Source organism: Microchirus variegatus, assembly GCF_963457635.1.
Source record: "Microchirus variegatus genome assembly, chromosome: 12".
NCBI classification, from domain to species: domain Eukaryota; kingdom Metazoa; phylum Chordata; class Actinopteri; order Pleuronectiformes; family Soleidae; genus Microchirus; species Microchirus variegatus.
In genome coordinates, this window is record NC_139813.1 from 20,923,440 (window position 1) to 20,942,152 (window position 18,713).

An 18,713-nucleotide genomic window follows, 5' to 3' on the forward strand; every position below is an offset into this window, starting at 1 on the left:
GCGCTCCGATAATTCACACTCGCAGACCAAGAGCTGACGTTCTGTGCAATTTACAGTTTGCGGATGAACTCATCCAGACTAATACACCATGACTGTGTCACACAGTGTGACCAAATGTGGACGCTCAAGCATGACTACTGTATGTGATCATTTTATTTTCAAATCCGCGGAGACTAATGCTCTGCTTGAACACAGTCCGCTTTTCTCTGATGGCTTTCCAGAAAATGTTGGACCCTGGCTGCCTGGATTTGCTCCGACTCAGCTGCAGGAGAATCAGTGAGGCCGTGCACTGATGTTGAACAGTGAAGTCTGGCTCACAGCCCGTGTGCTGGCATTAAGGTTTTAACATGGGGCTGTAGTCAGTGTTCCTGCCCTTTTAAAAAATGTTCCTTTATGGAGCTTTTCCAAACTTTGACAAGATGGCTAGAAAGCTAGCTAACCAGTCTTGTATAAAGTACCTTAAAGGGATGCTCGAGTAAAAGTACAAGTATCTTACCAGAAAATTACTATGGTAGAATTTAAAGTCACTTTTTAGTACGGTTTAGTAGTATCCCTTTAGGTCCACCTTAAAGGTCCACCTTAAAAAAAAAAAAGTTAAACGAAACTTAAGGTACAGGAAATTACATCAGCCACAGAGGCTACTGGGAGCTAACAGCAGTTAGCATTTGGAAAAGTGATCATTTGCTGATCATTGCCGTCATGTATAACATGTATCCACTGGACAGATAAATCCTCTGAGGCTTGGAGTTTGTGTAGAACTCTGTGCTGCACTGTGGAGCCAAGAATAGAACTTTTAGCGGACTTCCAGTTTTCGGATACCGTTGCCCTCACCAGCACTCTCACATGTTTTTAACAAAATATTTGTACTCCTTTACCTCACAACACTGCATTTAACTGAGAGAAAAAGCTGTAAACATGTTCTAAAAATGAGCAGATCTATATTTGCACGGTCAGTATCAGTAGCATGTCAATACCGCATCCACCCCCACTTCGCAAGAACTTGAACTGTCCCTTTAAAACATCACAACACGTGGTGTAATTGAAACTAACTTCGGCTGAAAAACGTCACACAGGCCGTTATTCACAAACACATGGTGAGATACACTGACCTCTGACGCATTCATCATCCAAAAGAGATTCTACATTCTGACGTTCTAAAGTTCTGGAACTCTCCAAACCTCAGTATATCACAACTTCTACTGGCCAAATGTGAAGATACGAGGCTGGACATCTAATATATTGTGACCCCTCATCCATCACAGTCAGGATTATGTGATGTACGCTGTGAACAAAATATGTCCCGATAAGAAAGTAGTGCAACTCACCCCCCTGACCTATTTTACATCACATTTATTTATGTAAAAATATCATGCGTTTCATTCCATTAAATCATTTTCCTCCGGACAGATTTATTGACCCTAAACCCCAAGGGCTTTGAGCGGTGTCACGTCATGAAAAGCTCGGGCCTACACGAAGAAACTCAAAGACCCCGAAATAGCGATGAAATTCCCCATCACACGAGTGGCATAATCAGCTTAGCTCGTCCGTACTCGTGCTTGTCTAATTTTCCCTCCCATTAACCTACATCCTTTTTGCATTGTCTGTGCTAACGTTGTGTTATTTCATCCACGAGTTGGAAGAAGAAGAAGTGTTGCTATAGAAGGTATAGGCTGTCGTGCGATGTTGATGTTATCCAGTGCAGCAGTTCTGCAAACTCACAGATCCTCTGCTTTCTTTCACCGCCTCCTCGTCACAGTGTGCGTGTACCTGTTTGTGCATATGTGTGTGTGTGTGTTGAAAAGGTAGTTCCCCCCCCACCACCTCCTCTATCAGTGCTGCTTTGCCTATTACGTCCATGCAAGGTTTGCCGGCGTGCGGCAGGCACAAAGATCACGGCTATTCTGGTGCTCCCCGCCTGCTCCGGTGCTGATAGGAAGGGATTAATGAGGCAGGGCACTCATCACTCGTAATTAGAAACAACGCTAAAAGACTATTTCTGGGCCTTGTTCCTATGGAGAGATCTTGACCCCCGGGCCAACACACACACACATCTCCTCCCTCCTCCTACCGCCTCCCTGCTTTGCCGTGAGGAGGTAGACGTCTGCAAAGTTGGAGTAAATATAAACCCATAACTCCTGCAGCTATGTGACACATGGTTCAATGGAGGGGAGCAAAGATAATTCACAACTCTGGCCGTGTACGCCGCTGCATTCTCAAATGTCAAGCGTCTTGTCTCTTAAAATACACGTCGCAGAGGCTTGTTTTTGTTGTTATTGATCCCGATAATCAGGCGCTGGAGTTTCCCTGAGCCCTTGGTCACGAGGGAAGTTTCCTTTTCCTGTTTATCCCTCAGGTTTAACACATATTGTCCTACCTCCTTTATAGCTGAAGCAGGGATACTAACCAAATGACATGACTGGTGTTATTTTGCTGTCAAACTAGTGCCTCATTTGGCTTTTCTCCAGCTGCTCTCTCCCGTTTTATGTCATTAACAGTTGAGTATTTTCATCAGACAAAACAAACAATTTGTAACGATGACCTTTGAGGAATTGTGCAAAGCCTTTCTTAGTAATTATTTTCTTTACAGACTAAACAATCACTGGGAAGTCCAGCATTATCACCATGTTTACTCTTGTTTTTTGTATTTAGCGGTTTCTGCTAAATTCACCAGTCTGATATGTGTGAAAGTTCTCTGCAAGAGTGTTGATTGTGGACCAGTTTACTATGAAATAAGTCCTTTTTTGTCCCCTCTTTACTCAAATAAATGTAATCTGGAGCCGCAAAACCTATTTGACCCATAAAATTAAGATAATATACTGTATACTGTATGTTGTTGCATTTATGACATTTAAGGATCACAAAAAGAAAACGGTTGACATTTCATTGCTTTTTATACCCAAACTTTTATAAACTGGAGAAAAAAACGACTTTGAAATACAAGATAGGATTATGTAGACCTCGTCTTTCCATTGTTTGTGGAAAATTAATAAAAGTTAAAGTTAAATTTGTATTGTATACTGTTCATGCTTGAGAAAACCTGCTTGGCATAAGTTTGTGGATCCAAAGATGGGACAGGACTCCAAATGAGTTCTCCTTATACTACAAATACTTAATTTAAGTGTCAGGATTGACTTTTAATGGTCTTTTAATCTCGCCTTTGACGTAGACGTTGGACGCGACACACAAAATCTACAAGAGCGACAACTGCCCATCACCCTATACCTGCCGAACACAGAATACCAGGTCCTTTGTGCATAGTGTATTGAACTGACACCTTCCTGCAGCATCCGCAGGGAGTCGGCTCCCCGATACCTACTGTAGACAAAGAGATGTGAAAACACAGCCTGGAAAGGCAGACTCTTTGTCTTTTGGAGGAATGCAAAAGGGGAGTTGCTCAGGTATAAATGTGGAGGGCTCACTTTGCTCTGGGTCTTTCTCCAGCTGGGATCACTCCTATGAAGATTGACCTTTTTCTTTGCAACGAAAATAAAAACTTGTCGGCCGGCAGAATTTCTCTATTTCATTCTTCACCAGCAGCAGAGAATTTCCACAACAGAGCCACTGCAGAGGGGGCTCCAGAGCCACATGTGGCCCCCTGTTGTAGACCAGTATCACCTCTGAAATGTCATCAGATTTGATAATGTGAATTGGCACTGGAGTGGAAAAAAATAAAGAAATCAGCCTTTCTTTCACATCTGGAGTCAAATAGTAGAACATAACAGGAGGAGAATGCTTGTATCTGTCTGTTACGGACTGGTTTCAAAGCGCAATACCATCCAAATACTGTCCAAACCGAAGCTGTGGGCCGTACAAAATCTGACCTAGGGCCGTGATTAGCTCGCGTGCCAGACTTTGGACAACCCAGAGTTACCAAATAGTCGCTTACTTTTTAATTTTTTACCGTTTTGATGCTGCGCTGGAACCTTTGTCTTTATTGAAAACAGCCGCTAGAAACGACCTCAGTGAAAGAAGTGAGTGAAGTTTTAAGCTAGGGGTGAAAAACACCAAACAACAATTAGCCTGAAAGACGATTAAAGGTCCCGCAGAGCTGAGGGCAACTTTATAGTTGAGTGATAATCGTTTTTCAGCTTTAAACACTTACTTACAACATAAAAAAAAAAAACATCTGGGCCATTTTTTTTTGTACATCTAAATATTTTTCACCGAATGTCAGAACACTGAAACAAACGAGAAACACATTTCCCTTTTATTCTTTAAGTGGCTAAAAAAGCAAAAAAAAAAGGAGCAGGACGCCAGGACAAACTTGAAGCCTCCCCTGTTTATTTCAAAGCTCACAAGTTAGGGATTACAAAATTACAGTGCTTCAATTTGCAATAGTTTGTAAGGAGTAGTAGGAGAAGAAGAGTAGGAGAGAGATGACAGACCAGTCGAGGACTTCTGAGCAAAGTCATGCAAAAAAAAAAAAAGGTGTGTGTGGGAGAAGGCCTCCGTTATAATAGCACCCTTTTTGTGGAAAAAATAAATCCATCTGTCCGTAGGTCAGTGCAAAAATAGTAATGAATATATGTATACAAAGAAAATAGATATATATTTATATACTGTATATACTTGACTGTTGAAGAGAGAGATTTGTAGAGCGAAAAAAAGCCTCCGAGGAAGAGAGAGACTCTGAAACAAGTCTTGCTCGTGAAAGAGTGCACGTCAAACGTCCTAATACAGGACCGCGTGTGTGTGTGTGTTGTTTTATTTTTCTAAATAAAAGGGTGGGTGGTGGGGGGGGGGGGGAACGTCGACGGAAAAGGGATGGACAGCACCGTTGTGACTCTGCGAGAGTGTGTTTTTCCCCACACACACACACACACACACACAGCATGCTTCTTCTTTTTATCCGACGTACGGCACGACGACACGTTACATTGTTCAGTCAAACAGGTTATTGTTACGTAGAAAAAGCCATCGTGTGCCGCTGCGGACGATAAAGATACGTCTGTTTTTTTATATATATATTTGTCTGTATATATAACACTGGCTCAGATGAAAAGCACTCTTTCTTTTCTAAAACGGTCACTGAAAACAAAAGCACAAGCTACAAAGGTAAATGATTACAGTATATACCCTTTACTTTTTCTGTTGTTTCATATATATTGTGGAGCACCAGTCGACGCCAATGACAGCCGCAACAGAAATAACAAGTGAGGGCACGTCACCGCGATGAAGTCATCGACTTGTGATTTAATGACCGTCCGGTTAAAAATAACAACCTGTTCAGTTTTGTTCTTTGCATAGCTGATGGTTTCTTTTCACATTGTTTTTTTTTGAAGCTTATTGTTTGAATGTCTGTGTTGTGAGTGTAACCGTGTGTCACTTTGGGTTCAGCGCTGAAATTAGGAAAGAAACTGATGGATTTTTTAAATATGTATATACCTGTGCTTGGTTTTTACGCCTTTTATTCTAATGCAAACAGACGACGAGAGCCCAACAGAAACAAAGAGAACAGGAACTGTCGTTTGTGAGGAAGCTGCTAAATGTCATCTTTTGAAACTGTCACGTTTAAAAACTTGAATCAAAGGACCACTCGCATCTTTTACATCTCCGGAAAATCTTAATCAGCCCCTCTGGGGTGAATCCAGTCAAAGTGAATTTTGGGCACAACGACAAACTATTCTTAGTTCAAAGAGAAAGATTTGGGGGACGCTTGAGGCTCTCAGACAACACGAGGCTAAAGCGTGGCCGAGGTGTTCCTGTGTGCTCCGCTGTATTCAGGTAGTTGAAAAGACGAGTAAACTACGCTTTAAAACACATGCATCCCACCTGGGTACTTAAAAATGTCCCCCCCCCCCTTTTTTTTATAAATAAGTATAAAGTTTGATTCTTTTCACGAGTAATTCAAAAATCAATGATTGAATGTGTGAAAATGTGTGTAATCCAATGCTACAGGATGAACTTTTTATGTGTGCATATACTTTTTCTTTGCTTACGCTGATTTACAATTCACGTAAGGATTTTTCAGCGACCAACAAAAATGCACGTACAATTATATCAGGATATGGTGAAAATCATGGTTTATGTTACACACAGCTTTTGTCTTTCGACCTCGGCGTGATCGGCGGTTCCTCCTCACAGGCTCAGGCCCGCACTGGTGTCACATGAATTAAGGCATTGATAGAGGCACTGGAACTGCACGTGACCACGGCTCTTATAGAGAAGAGCTCGCATTACTGTAGCTCAGTGTCAGTGACGGGCGTGACGGAGAAAACAAAGGGCCGTGTCGCTCAAACTAAACTGTGACCCACGCGAGGAGGAGGTGTGTGTTTTGTTATTTTGATGTGTGTTTGTGTGTTCCTTACGACGGAGTGATAGGGCCAAACTGATGAGGGAAAAACAGATTGAATCTTTCGAGAATAAAAAAAAAGTCATAATATATTGAGAATAAAGTTGTAATTTCACGTGAATAAAGTTGTAATTTTGCAAGATTAAAGTTGGAATATTACAAAAATAAAGTCATAATATTATGGGGATAAAGTCGTAATATTATGACAAAGTTCTAATTTTTACTACAATAAAGTCATAACTTTACAGGAATACTCATCATTTTACAAGAATAAAGTCCTAATTTTACGAGAATAGTCAAAATTTTACAAGAATAAAGTCGTAATTTTTCGAGAATAGTCATAATTTTACGAGAATAAAGTTGTAATTTTTACAAGAATAAAGTCATAACTTTACAAGAATACTCATAATTTTACAAGAATAAAGTTGTAATATTATGAGCATAAAGTTGTAATTTACCGAGAATAAAGTTGCAATTTTACAAGAATATTTTTTAATTCATTTTAATTTTTACGAGAATATTCATAATTTTACATGAATAAAGTCGGAATTGTACGAGAATAAAGTCAGAATTTTACGAGAATGAAGTCGGAATTTTACGAGAATAAAGTCGAAATTTTACGAGAATAAAGTCGGAATTTTACGAGGATAAAGTCTTAATTTTCAAGGATAAAGTTGTAATAGAATAAACTCGTCATTCTTTTTTTTATCATTATCTAATGTATTATTATTATTAAATCAATAGAAGGCAGATGTGACCAAATAAATTCTTCAGTTTGGCTCTAATACTCCGTCGTAGTACGTCTACTCTGCTACGTGAGAATGAACTAAATCATAGTTGAAAATGCAGCATAATGGCAACAACAAAAAAGAGCATGCAGCTACAATAGACGGGAATGGTTGGGGTCAGAGTTTGCACGTTGTGCATCTGCGTAGACACTTCATATTCTCTCCTTTCATATTCAAACTCAGCCTAGCCTTCCACGCGTGCGTAAATCTTATTCTTAATACCGTCATATTTTGTTGTCTCTCTTTTGACCACCAATTCGAGCAGAAAGTTCGCGTAAACTATGCGCGGAATCAAGGCCCTGGTATACTGTACTTCCCGCTATACTTTTGCTGTAGCATCGTTCTCTTCTTCTTTGGTAGGAATGCGCCCTATTCCCTTGCGTACAGACTTGCACCGCCACCCGATGGTGAAGCAGGGCTACTACGGGACCCTGACGCGCGAGTATAGCGGGGTCCACGATATGTGACACGTGCGCGGTAGTATATTAGAGCCTTCAAACTTAAGATGTCGTGTGTATTCAACATCAGAAAAATGTACACTCCCGTTCAAAAGTTTGGGGTCACTTAGAAATTTCCTTATTTTTTAAGGAAAAACACTTTTTTTTCAATCAATATAACATTAAATGAATCAGAAATCCAAATGCATTTTTAATGGAATATGTACATAGGTGTATAGAGGCCCATTTCCTAATGTTCTGTTCTAATGGCACATTGTGTTTGCTAATCGCGTTAGAAGGCTATTGGATGATTAGAAAACCCTTGAAAACCTACATTTTTATTCATTTTGCATGAATAAAAGTGTGACTTTTAATGGAAAAATTGTATAGGTGACCCCAAACTTTTGAACAGTAGTGTACAAGCTTGCACAGAAAGAGAAACTTTGACCCCCGACCCCCCCGCCCTAAAACATTACATGACAACAAAGGTGGCTTTAGTATGAAGTGGAGCAAAAAAACAAACAATAAGAATAGAACACAGGAGGCAGAAGCAGGCAGTGAAATTCGTGCCCCTGTTCCATCAAACATCACCAGTAGCCCTGTTTTATAATATTCACTGTATAAAGTCTTTTTTGTTTTTTTTTCCCAGCCATGCATAAAAAACACACATGGCTACATGGCTCTGCAGACACTTATAACAAATGCTTCTGTGGGGAATGGGCAAAAAAAAAAAAAAAGAAAACACATGAACATGAAATTGTGGTTGGACTGACAAAAGTAATTACAAACAAAACACATCGAGAATGACGTTTCAGCAAAGCGCTGGAAACGTTTTTTTGTAATCATTACCCATATATACACATAAGATCAAGGTCTCGGTTGCATTCCGTTCTGAAATTATTGCACAGTGAGCCGCCAACGGGCTCGTCATGGTCACCCCCATAAACCCCTGTATAAAAATAGAACAACAACATTAACACACCAAACATGTCTTCTTCTTTTTTTTCTTCTCAGGCACTGCTGTGGCCAACCCTGCCTGAGTCGCCAAACAAAAACTGTGCCACAGTGTGAGCTTTAGTCGGAGTTTCTTTTCTTCAGTAATGACCCTTAAGCACAGAGTATATGTTTCCCAAACTGATTTTCTTCTCCCTAAGTATTCGCTCCGCCTCTGCGATCACAAATGGAAATCTATCCCACTGACCGCTTCCTCCCCTTCCTCTCTCTCTCTCCGCCTCTCTAACTCGTCTTCTCTTCCCCGGAACGTCGGCCAGGTCCAAACAGCAGGGATTTTTGGCATTTTTCATCACCACTGACCCACAGCTTTGGCAAACTCCAGAGAGTCCAAGATGAGCATGAGGAGATTTTTCGAGAAGAACACGGCGTCTTTCTCTCTCTCTCTCATGCTGCAAAAAAAACCAAGCTGGTCTCTCTTGGAAAAACAACAGTACAATTCAGAAGAGAGGGGCGGGGCTTAGTTTTACACAACAGTCTCCACACCGATTAACTTTGGCGTGAGGATTCGCGGTGTTATTCCGTTGTTCAGGTCCTCCTCGAACTCCAACAGCTGTCCCATGAAGTTGAGGTTGGGGGAGATGATGGGCCTCCTGGTTTTGACAAACTTGTAGGCGTCCGTCATTGTCATCCAGGTGTGCTTCATCAGGTAGGCGATGACGATGGTGGCGGAACGGGACACGCCGGCCTGGCAGTGGATCAGGAGGCCCATACCTGCTTGATGTGCTTCCTCTGCAAAGAGGAACCAAAGACAAATCATTAAAGGCAAATGTCATCGACAGGGAAGTTCAAGTTCCTACATAAACAAAGAAAAATGAAGATTGATTGTTTGATAAAAGCACTGCAGTTCAACTTCTTTTTTTTATATCAATAATACTCAAGAACCATCACTGCACTACAGTAAATACTGCTTGTTTTAAAGGGACGATGTGTGTATGAACAGATCATGTCCATTAGATCATTATATGCTTCCATACTAACCCTATTTATTAGTTATCAAACATACACTTAGCCTCATATGACTTTAAATGTCAACAATTGACAAAATTTCCTTTTTATACTCTACAGTCAGGGTGGAAGTTACAGTTACAAAGCAGGCGACATGCTAAAACTACACTATGACACACTGGAACTACATGCTAAAACTACACTAGAACTACATGCTAAAACTACACTATGACACACTGGAACTACATGCTAAAACTACATGCTAAAACTACACTAGAACTGCATGCTAAAAGTATACTATAACACACTGGAACTACATGCTAAAACTACACTGTAACACACTAGAACTATACAGTTGCTATAGCACTAAAAAAGGACAGAACTATGTACAAGAGTTGTTCTTTTTACAGAACACTGTCTTTGTCTCAAAAACTTCAGTCTCCACAGATTCAGTGTTTGTTCAAAAGATAACTCAGGGTGGATTCAGGGGATGTAAAAGAGTAAAGACTGACACAGTTCCTTTTTAAAATGATGATGAAGTGTCACAATATGATAATTCTTCTTCAGTGGTTCCCGAACAAAAATGTATAAAACATAACGCTGTAGTGCAAACAATTATTTCTATTTTTCTCTCATTATCTTTCCTCAGAAACAATAAATGTTGGACATCACAGGTTTAACGTCACAGGTTTCCATACCGATGAATTCAAACGCCTCCTCGAAGTACTGTCGCAGGTTCTGCTTGTTGCTGTCGGTGGCAGGGAGGCGCTTGTAGATGAAGAGGCCCGTGTCATAGTGGTAGAGCGGCAGGTGCGTGGTCACGTTGAGGACGTAGCCGATGCTCAGGCGCTGCAGCAGGTTGGCGTCCTGAGCGTCGTGCTCGTTCCCCAGGTAGAGGAAGGGCAGGATCGGCGTCAGCTCCGCGTTCTCGATGTCCGGGGTGGAGGGCAGCGAGTGAGGTAGCGCCCCCGTCAGGCCGGAGGCCGCGCCCATGTCCAGGCCCTCGTGGAGGTGCAGCGAGTGCTCGCACAGGTTCTCGTGGCTCTGCCTGAAGCTGCCTAGGCCTCCTGTGAACACAACGCAAGAGCGTGTAAGGTCATCATGTCATCGCAATTGTACGTATGTTACATATAACCCCTTCAAATTTAAACAATTAACCTGTAGAACATTGTTTAATGTTTCCTTTCTAAACCATGACCTTGCTATAAAATGCAAATTGGCCTCCTGAAGCGTGAAACTAGTAATGTCAGGGGTTTAGAGTTCAATTCCCAACGGCGGCTTAGAATACACTCACTTGAGCTTGTGTCTACAACACGACACGCATTACGGCTAAGTCGAGCTAAATGTTGCATACACATCTTATCCAGGTCAACTGTAAGGACACTTTCCACCCGTGAAATAACATGAGAGAAATATCCCCCCTTGTTACGCTGCAGGTAAATGGATGTAATAAATGTTTAATCTCTCCTCACTGGACTTCTGCACTTCCCCAAATAACTGCTTTGCACCTGTTGCCAGTGATGCCATCAGCCAAAGTTTCCCTTCAGTTGTGTGTGTGGGGGGGGTGGAAAGTGTTACACCATCTCTCTCACACACACACACACACAAACACACGTTTGTGAATATATTCTTCTTAACACATTTCGGTGATTTCTATTCATTTAGGCAGCCTAAACAAACCCTTATTTTTATCCTTCACCATAACCAGGTAGTGACTAACAGTGTTGTGATATAACAAAGTACAAATACTTTTACTCCATTAAATTTCCTTAAGAACTACCTGCTTAAACTACACTATAACACACTGAAACCTCATGCTAAAGCTACACTATATCACACTGGAACTACATGCTAAAACTACTCTAGAACACACTAGAACTACATGCTTAAACTACTCTAGAACACACTGGAACTACATGCTAAAACTACTCTAGAACACACTAGAACTACATGCTTAAACTACTCTAGAACACACTGGAACTACATGCTAAAACTACTCTAGAACACACTAGAACTACATGCTTAAACTACTCTAGAACACACTGGAACTACATGCTTAAACTACTCTAGAACACACAATAACTACATGCTCAAACTACAATATAACGCAATGGAACTACATGCTAAAACTACTCTAGAACTCACAAGAACTACATGCTAAAACTACACTAGCACTACATGCTACTACATTATAACACACTGGAACTACATGCTAATACTACAGTAGAACCACATGCTAAAACTACACTGTAACACACTACAACTACACACTGGAACTACATGCTAAAACTACACTATAACACACTACAACTCCATGCTAAAACTACACTATAACACACTACTACTACATGCTAAAACTACACTAGAACCACATGCTAAAACTACACTATAACACACTACAACTCCATGCTAAAACTACACTATAACACACTACTTCTACATGCTAAAACTACACAAGAACCACATCCTAAAACTACACTATAACACACAACTACATGCTAAAACTACACTATAACACACTACGACTACATGCTAAAACTATACTAGAACCACATGCTAAAACTACACTATAACAAACTACTACTACATGCTAAAACTACACTAGAACTACATGCTAAAAAATACACTATATCACACTAGCTTTCCTAGTCATTAGGACCAGGTTTTAGTGGACTGGTCCTGACCATGTCAGTGTTTATGCCAAAAAAGGTCCTAAAGAGGTAACAACACACACACTTTCTCTTTCATGGTAAAAGTTGACATCACAGAACGTGAGGTCATCACACAAATTCCCCCACAGTGACCAGACACATGGAGATCACCTAACTGTTCATCTATGACCACAGACCATAAACTGGTGTGATACTGGCTCAGCCTGCAGGGGCTTGTAGTAATAATTATACTCCAAAGGGAAGTACTAAACATGGAGGGACATTCCAGTGATGATGATATTTCTCTTTTATTTTTAGTTTCCATTACAGTCTTAAGTGTGGATGATGCGCCACATTTAACTGAAGCCAAACCAGGAAATGGGTAACCACATATTCACTGCATGTACAATAATATATATTTAGCGACGTAATATTATTATTTTTGGTGAGCAGAACATCTAAAAAGAAACGGTACCATTTTGGTTGTGACATGTACATGAACTCAGATTGAGGAACAACTGTTCATTTTGTGAAATAAGGAACTTTTTGACATTTAATAACCATGCAACTAGTCATTTTTTGATTCCATAGTGTCACATTGTGCATGTTTTGTTGAAAGTGTGAAGTGCAGGCAGGTCTTTGCCACAAAAACGAACAACAAACAACTCTCTGCCGGTTATCTGTGTCATATAACATTTGTTTTTAGCCACATCCACTTCATATTATGTCAATATGTCAAAGCTTATGATTCGTGGTTCCAGAAATACCGAAAGCTGCTCTCTGTTGTACAAATAAACACATGATGTAATGGAATGGAGACGGTGACTGTTGCACGCTGCACCAGCAATCCGACTGTTGACCTTATTGTGATAATAAAGCTAATTTGACCACGATGTTTACGTGAGTTGCTATGAGACTCTTGCATCGACGTCTTCCTGTTTACGCATTTCTGAGCAAAGTCCGACGATGACTCATGATGACTTTATGTATACACCTCTGAAAAATGCAAATAGGACATTATTATTTGATTCAAAACACCTCTCAAACACTGACTGGCTATTATTATATTTTTATTTATTTATGGGGGCTTTTTTTTGCCTTTAATGGATGAAAAGAGGGTGGAAGCAAATTCGAGTGACTGCAATGGAAACTTTGTTGTGATATCTATTTTGTGGTTTTGCTGCGTGTATATCACCTTTGAATAGAGATGAAACAATTAATCATCAACTATCGTCAACTAAAAACGAGATTTCTGAGTGTTTCAGCTTCTTAAATGTGAATATTTTCTTCGTTTCTTTGCTCCACATAACAAAGAAATCATAAAAACTGAATCATTTTGGTTTGTGGACAAAAACAAGACATTTAATGTAGTTCTAGTGTAGTTTTAGCATGATGTTCGAGTGTAATTTTAGCATGTAGTTGTAGTGTATTATAGTGTAGTTTTAGCATGTAGTTCCAGTGTGTTATAGTGTAGTTTTAGCATGTAGTGCTAGTGTAATTTTAGCATGTAGTTGTAGTGTATTATAGTGTAGTTTTAGCATGTAGTTCTAGTGTAGTTTTAGCATGTAGTTGTAGTGTATTATAGTGTAGTTCTAGCATGTCGTTGTAGTTTTAGTGTGTAGTTGTAGTGTGTTATAGTGTAGTTTTAGCATGTATTGTAGTATGTTATAGTGTAGTTTTAGCATGTAGTTGTAGTGTATTATAGTGTAGTTTTAGCAGGTAGTGACTTTTGTACCGTATGTTGATAGATATTGACAAACTGACAGTTGATTCATCTCGGTTTATTGTTGTTAAACATTTATCAAGAACTAACTGTTTAAAAACCACTTCCTGTTTTGGCTCATCTTTGTTTTCAAGTCAGAAAAAAAAAAACACCATCTTTTCACAGTTAACTGGGAATAACAGAAGCTCCAGAAGCAGCATGTCGCTGTCAGACAGAATCTGTCGAGTGTGACCGTCTGTCATTATTTTCGACTAAAGAAGAAAAAAGAAAAAAAACATGAATCGCGTGTGTCTCTATCACTTTCACAAAGCCCGCGGCTCAGTTCCTGCTTCTGAAATGACTGCTTCTGCCTAGCTGGGCCCCCTCTCTCTCTCTCTCTCTCTCTCTCTCTCTCACGCCACAGAAACCCGCCGTTTTCCCCGACTCTTACCCCTAAACCCGGCTGCGACACAGCTGACACGTTGTTTATGGCAGTTCTGACAGGTTACATACATAACGTATCGCCGCTCCGTGCTGCTGCTGCTGCTGCTGCTGCAGATCCTGAACGGAAACTCGCGTGTTTCCACTCCAACATATTTACAATAAATCATGACCTGCTGGTAACGGCAAATAATGGAGTCAATTATTCAGCGTCATTCATGTCAACATGTTTGAGATATTATCACTATCGCTGTGCTTACTCGTGATAATAACAATCTCTGCCAACTTCCCCCCTTGTTAAAACACCCTAAGTTATTATAAGGAAGTGAATATTTAACCACCATTACATTATAGAGAGACATAAAGGTTTAGTAGCAAAAAAATCATTATGATTCAAGTGAGGCTCAAATGTTGTGCTTAGGGCTGTGGTTTTTTTACGAACTATACCATAGCACATGCAGTCAAATGAAAATTAAAAGTCATTTGATGTTTTATTAACAGAGATGGGGCGGACGTCTGGTTCCTCCCACTGACGCGAGCTTCAGACGGACCTCGCCTCGTCCATCAAAGCGACGAGATCAAGGTGCTGTGATCTCACGGTGAGACGGTGACTGGGAGTCCAGCCTCCTACGCTCGCTCCTCCAGCTCCTTATACTCGCTGCCAAATGTGTCAAAACAAAGACACCTGGTCGTTAAACAGCCACTTTATTAGGTACGCTATTGAACGCAAAGATCTAATCGGCCGATCGCACGGGCACTGCTTCACGTGGTCAAAATGACCCGTACGAGTTCAAACTGACCAAATGGTGATTTAAATGAATTTAAATGTGGGGCATAATTGGTGCCAGATGGGCTGTTGTCAGTGTGTCAGAAGATGCTGGTCAACTGGGATGTTTCACAAACACACACAAACATTACCAGGGTTTACAGATAGGGCTCCAAAAACAAAGAGAGAGAGATGATTGGTGGTTGGAGGCAGAGGCGATTCTAGAGTCTGTAGGGGCCCTAAGCAAAAATTCCCAGGGGGCCCTTCCTTCCAACCAGTGCTCATCACCATTATGTTATAAATAATCTGACACCAATGAAAAATGTATGAGTTAAAAAAATATATATATTTTTTTCAAAATGAATGAAATAACATGGAAAAACCATATATATATATATATATAAACCATATATAAACAGTAAAAAACAGAAACGATAACTTCACACACAGGTTAACATGAGGTGGGGCCCCCCAAATCGCCCATTGTTGTTTAAGGGGGACGGGGAGGCGGCTGGTCATTGCACATTTCAGTAAAAACTTCCCTCGGGCTCCGAGTGTCGGGGGCCCCTTATCAGCTCGGGGGCCCCAAGCAGTTGCCTGCCTTGCCTGTTCACAAGCTGCGCCTCTGGTTGGAGGCAACAGTAGCTCAAACAACTACAACCAGGGTGTGAAGATCTCTGAACTGAAGCAGCAGAAGATCACAAAGGACACCATTGTGTGTCATGTGTGCCTAACAAAGTGGTCAGTGTGTGTGTGTTTATGCACGAGTGTTGATGTAGACGCAGTGTAACCAGTGTCAAAGGTTTGTTGAAGCAAAGTAAAGGTCAAAGTTTAGAAACTTTAGAAGCTTTTACTCGCACCACTGCTCTCGCTTCCACACTGTTTTACATACAGTATCAGTTTGTTTTCCACTTCAACCTCTGCAACGGCTCAATCACGCGATTGTTTTCACGTTTCTTACACTGAAGTCACTCCTGCCAGAGTCAACAAAGGCCTGTGAAAATGTCGCTTCAGAACTTTTTTCAATATCAACAGAAGCGCGTTACATTTGAACCTTTGTTAAATGAGTTCTTTTTTGGCGCCACATGTCTCTCTCTCTGTGTTTAGATCTGGTGTCGCCCCGCCACATTCCTGCACTGCACACAGGAAGTGATTTGTTTTATGTCAAAGACGGAAGGAGCCAACAGCAACACTGCATTAGTAAAGCGAGACGGCGGCAAACGGGTTGGAGTACGACTGAAAACACAAAGAGAGGTGAATTCTACTGCTCGGAAAACCTTGATCACTCAGCTCTTTTTCTCTGCTGCTGCTGCTGCTGTATACACACAAAAGCTCCCTCGGTCAGGTCTGATAGTAGTGCTTGGCGGAGCCTGTTTTCAGATGATAAAACAAATGTTCCTCAACAAAACTCGTCATCAACCCTTACCTTTGAGGATGATGGGGTCCTTGCCCTCCCTCCTCAGCGACTCCAGGACCACGTGCAGCGGCTGGGACGAGGTGAGCCGGTTGGGGTCGGCCGTGTTCTCGTCGTAAACCACTATCTCTTTGGAGAAGATGCCCCTGTAGGAGTCCTTGCCCTCGCGGCACGAGATGAGGTCCAGCACGGTGATCTTGCCCTGCTGCAGCCGCCGCCGGCTGATCTTGTCGGAGCAGTTGATGTGCACGGCGCCGCGGATGTGCCTCTTGTTGTACTCCATGAAGGGCCGACAGTCGATGATGACCGGCACCGGCCCTATGGGGTGCCCCATGGGGCAGCAGGTCATGCGCTTGGCCAGCTCGTTGGCGTGGATGACCCTCACGGCGGACATGGCCTTCGGGGTCGCCGAGGTGAGGCTGGGGGTGCTTCGCGCCTCGTGGTTGCCGACCATCGGCGTGGGTGGCGCGGCATAGCTGAGGTTGGGGCTGCTGGCGCTCACCGGGCTGTGGCTGAGGCTCTGGCTGTCCTTCTCATAGGTAGTCACAGAGCAGCAGCTGGCACTGCTGCATCCACACGACAATGAGCGCGTGGAGCCCTTGGATGAGGGCATATACGTCACAAGATTGGCCGTCGCTCGGATCGTCACCACGGTGGTGCTGATGACCGTCTCGCCGCACTCGCTGCTGCTGCTGCACTCGCTGCTGCTGCACTCGCTGCTGCTGGCGATGGAGTCCAGGTAGCCGGTGTCCAGGCGCAGTTGGAGTTCCTGAGGTCGGATCGGCCTTGGCAGCGCCACCACAATTCTGTCGTCGAGAGGAGATGGAGGCATGGGGAGGCCGAGGGCTGGACGACTATGGAGAACTCGACAAGCCGCTCTGGAAAAAGGCGGGGACGACAAGAAAGACGAGTGAACACGGCGTTGATCTACTGTGTGTTTGATCAACGTGCAGATAAGAAAACGGCTGCTGGAGCTGGATGTTAGCAGTGTCAACACCTGCAGGGCAACACCCAAGTTATGAGAGGACTTGTGACAAACTGGTCACTGATGATAATAATAATAATAATAATAATCCACAGTCTAATCTGTGTTGCTGTGTTTGATGTGAACAAGCCTCCAGCTCTGTGCTGTACATGTGTGTGTGTGTGTGATGTGTGATGTTAGGTTTTATTCACTCCAAACCCTGGACTCTGTGATCCAAAGCTTTGCAGAGAGAAAGAGAGAGAGAGTGAGGAAATAAAATACTGCATCAGCCACGCCGCAGTTTGGTCTCTCTCTCTCTCTCTCCTCTGATGGAAAAGTCTGAGTACATGAAAAAAAAAGAAAGAAGAAGAAGAAGAAATAAATGGGGTGGCATTTTGCTTTTGATCTGCAGCCTGAGCGTTTGTTTAATAAGAAAAAAAAGCATGTCATCGTACATTACGTAAAAAAAGACACCCGCCGAGCTTCTCTTCTCTTTTATTTATATATATATATTTATTTATTATTTTTTTGCCTGTCCCGGCCATAGCTGCAGGTTCAGCCTCAGCACAAATCATTCATGGCCAAAAAATTCATTGAAGAAACCGGCATGAGAACGTGCCGAGAATGTGTGATCTGGCTTCTGAGGACGAGCTGAGCTGGAGCACTGGAGGAAATCCAGCAAAAACATTCACCACAACCAGCATATATAATAATAAAAAAAAATATATAGAGAGAAATAATTTTTAAAATAAATAAATAAAACGAGCGGTTTAACTTTTATCCTAATATTGGGCTACAGTTAAGAATAAGAGCGGTTGCAGCACTGTTTAAAATTCCTCTTCATTAATAATAGAAATGTCTATGACTGTGCATTTCAACACCAACTTGTGCCTCGGATTATATTTAATCTCTCAAACTCTTACCGGAGAGTCTCGCGCTGCGCCGCTGTGGATGGATGAACGACTGTTGATGCTCGCGCTCTTCTCGCTCGCGGACAACGCTGCCTCCATTCAGTCCATCCCCGTGTTGTGGATCGGCAGCATTTTCTCTTTTCTTTTTTTTTTTTTTAGTACTTTAACCCCGCTGCTCCCCCCGCAGAAATAACGTCTGCCACAGCCTCCACGCGCGGATTGACGCCGCTCTGAGCCAATGCGAGACTTCATTAATATTACATCTGCGCCGTTTACGGTACAGTAAAGGTCTGGCCACGCCCCCGCGGTGGGCGTGGCCTCACCGAGCCGCCTTGCCCTCCGCTCTGTGGATGGAAGGGGGAGGAGAAAGGGGGAGGGGCCTAAGCCG

At 42.1% G+C, this 18,713-nt stretch overlaps 1 protein-coding gene across 1 annotated transcript; it reads right to left on the reverse strand.

The window, feature by feature from the left end:
* Positions 1–7,704: 7,704 nt before the first annotated feature.
* dusp10 (dual specificity phosphatase 10) lies at positions 7,705–18,504 on the reverse strand. The gene is made up of 4 exons (XM_083898976.1): positions 18,338–18,504; positions 16,463–17,328; positions 10,175–10,543; positions 7,705–9,260 (listed from the first exon to the last, which is right to left on the reverse strand). Exons 2-4 carry the CDS (start codon positions 17,280–17,282, stop codon positions 8,995–8,997), a joined length of 1,455 nt encoding a protein of 484 aa, XP_083755102.1. The 5' UTR covers positions 17,283–17,328; positions 18,338–18,504; the 3' UTR covers positions 7,705–8,994.
* Between the last annotated feature and the right edge of the window lie 209 nt (positions 18,505–18,713).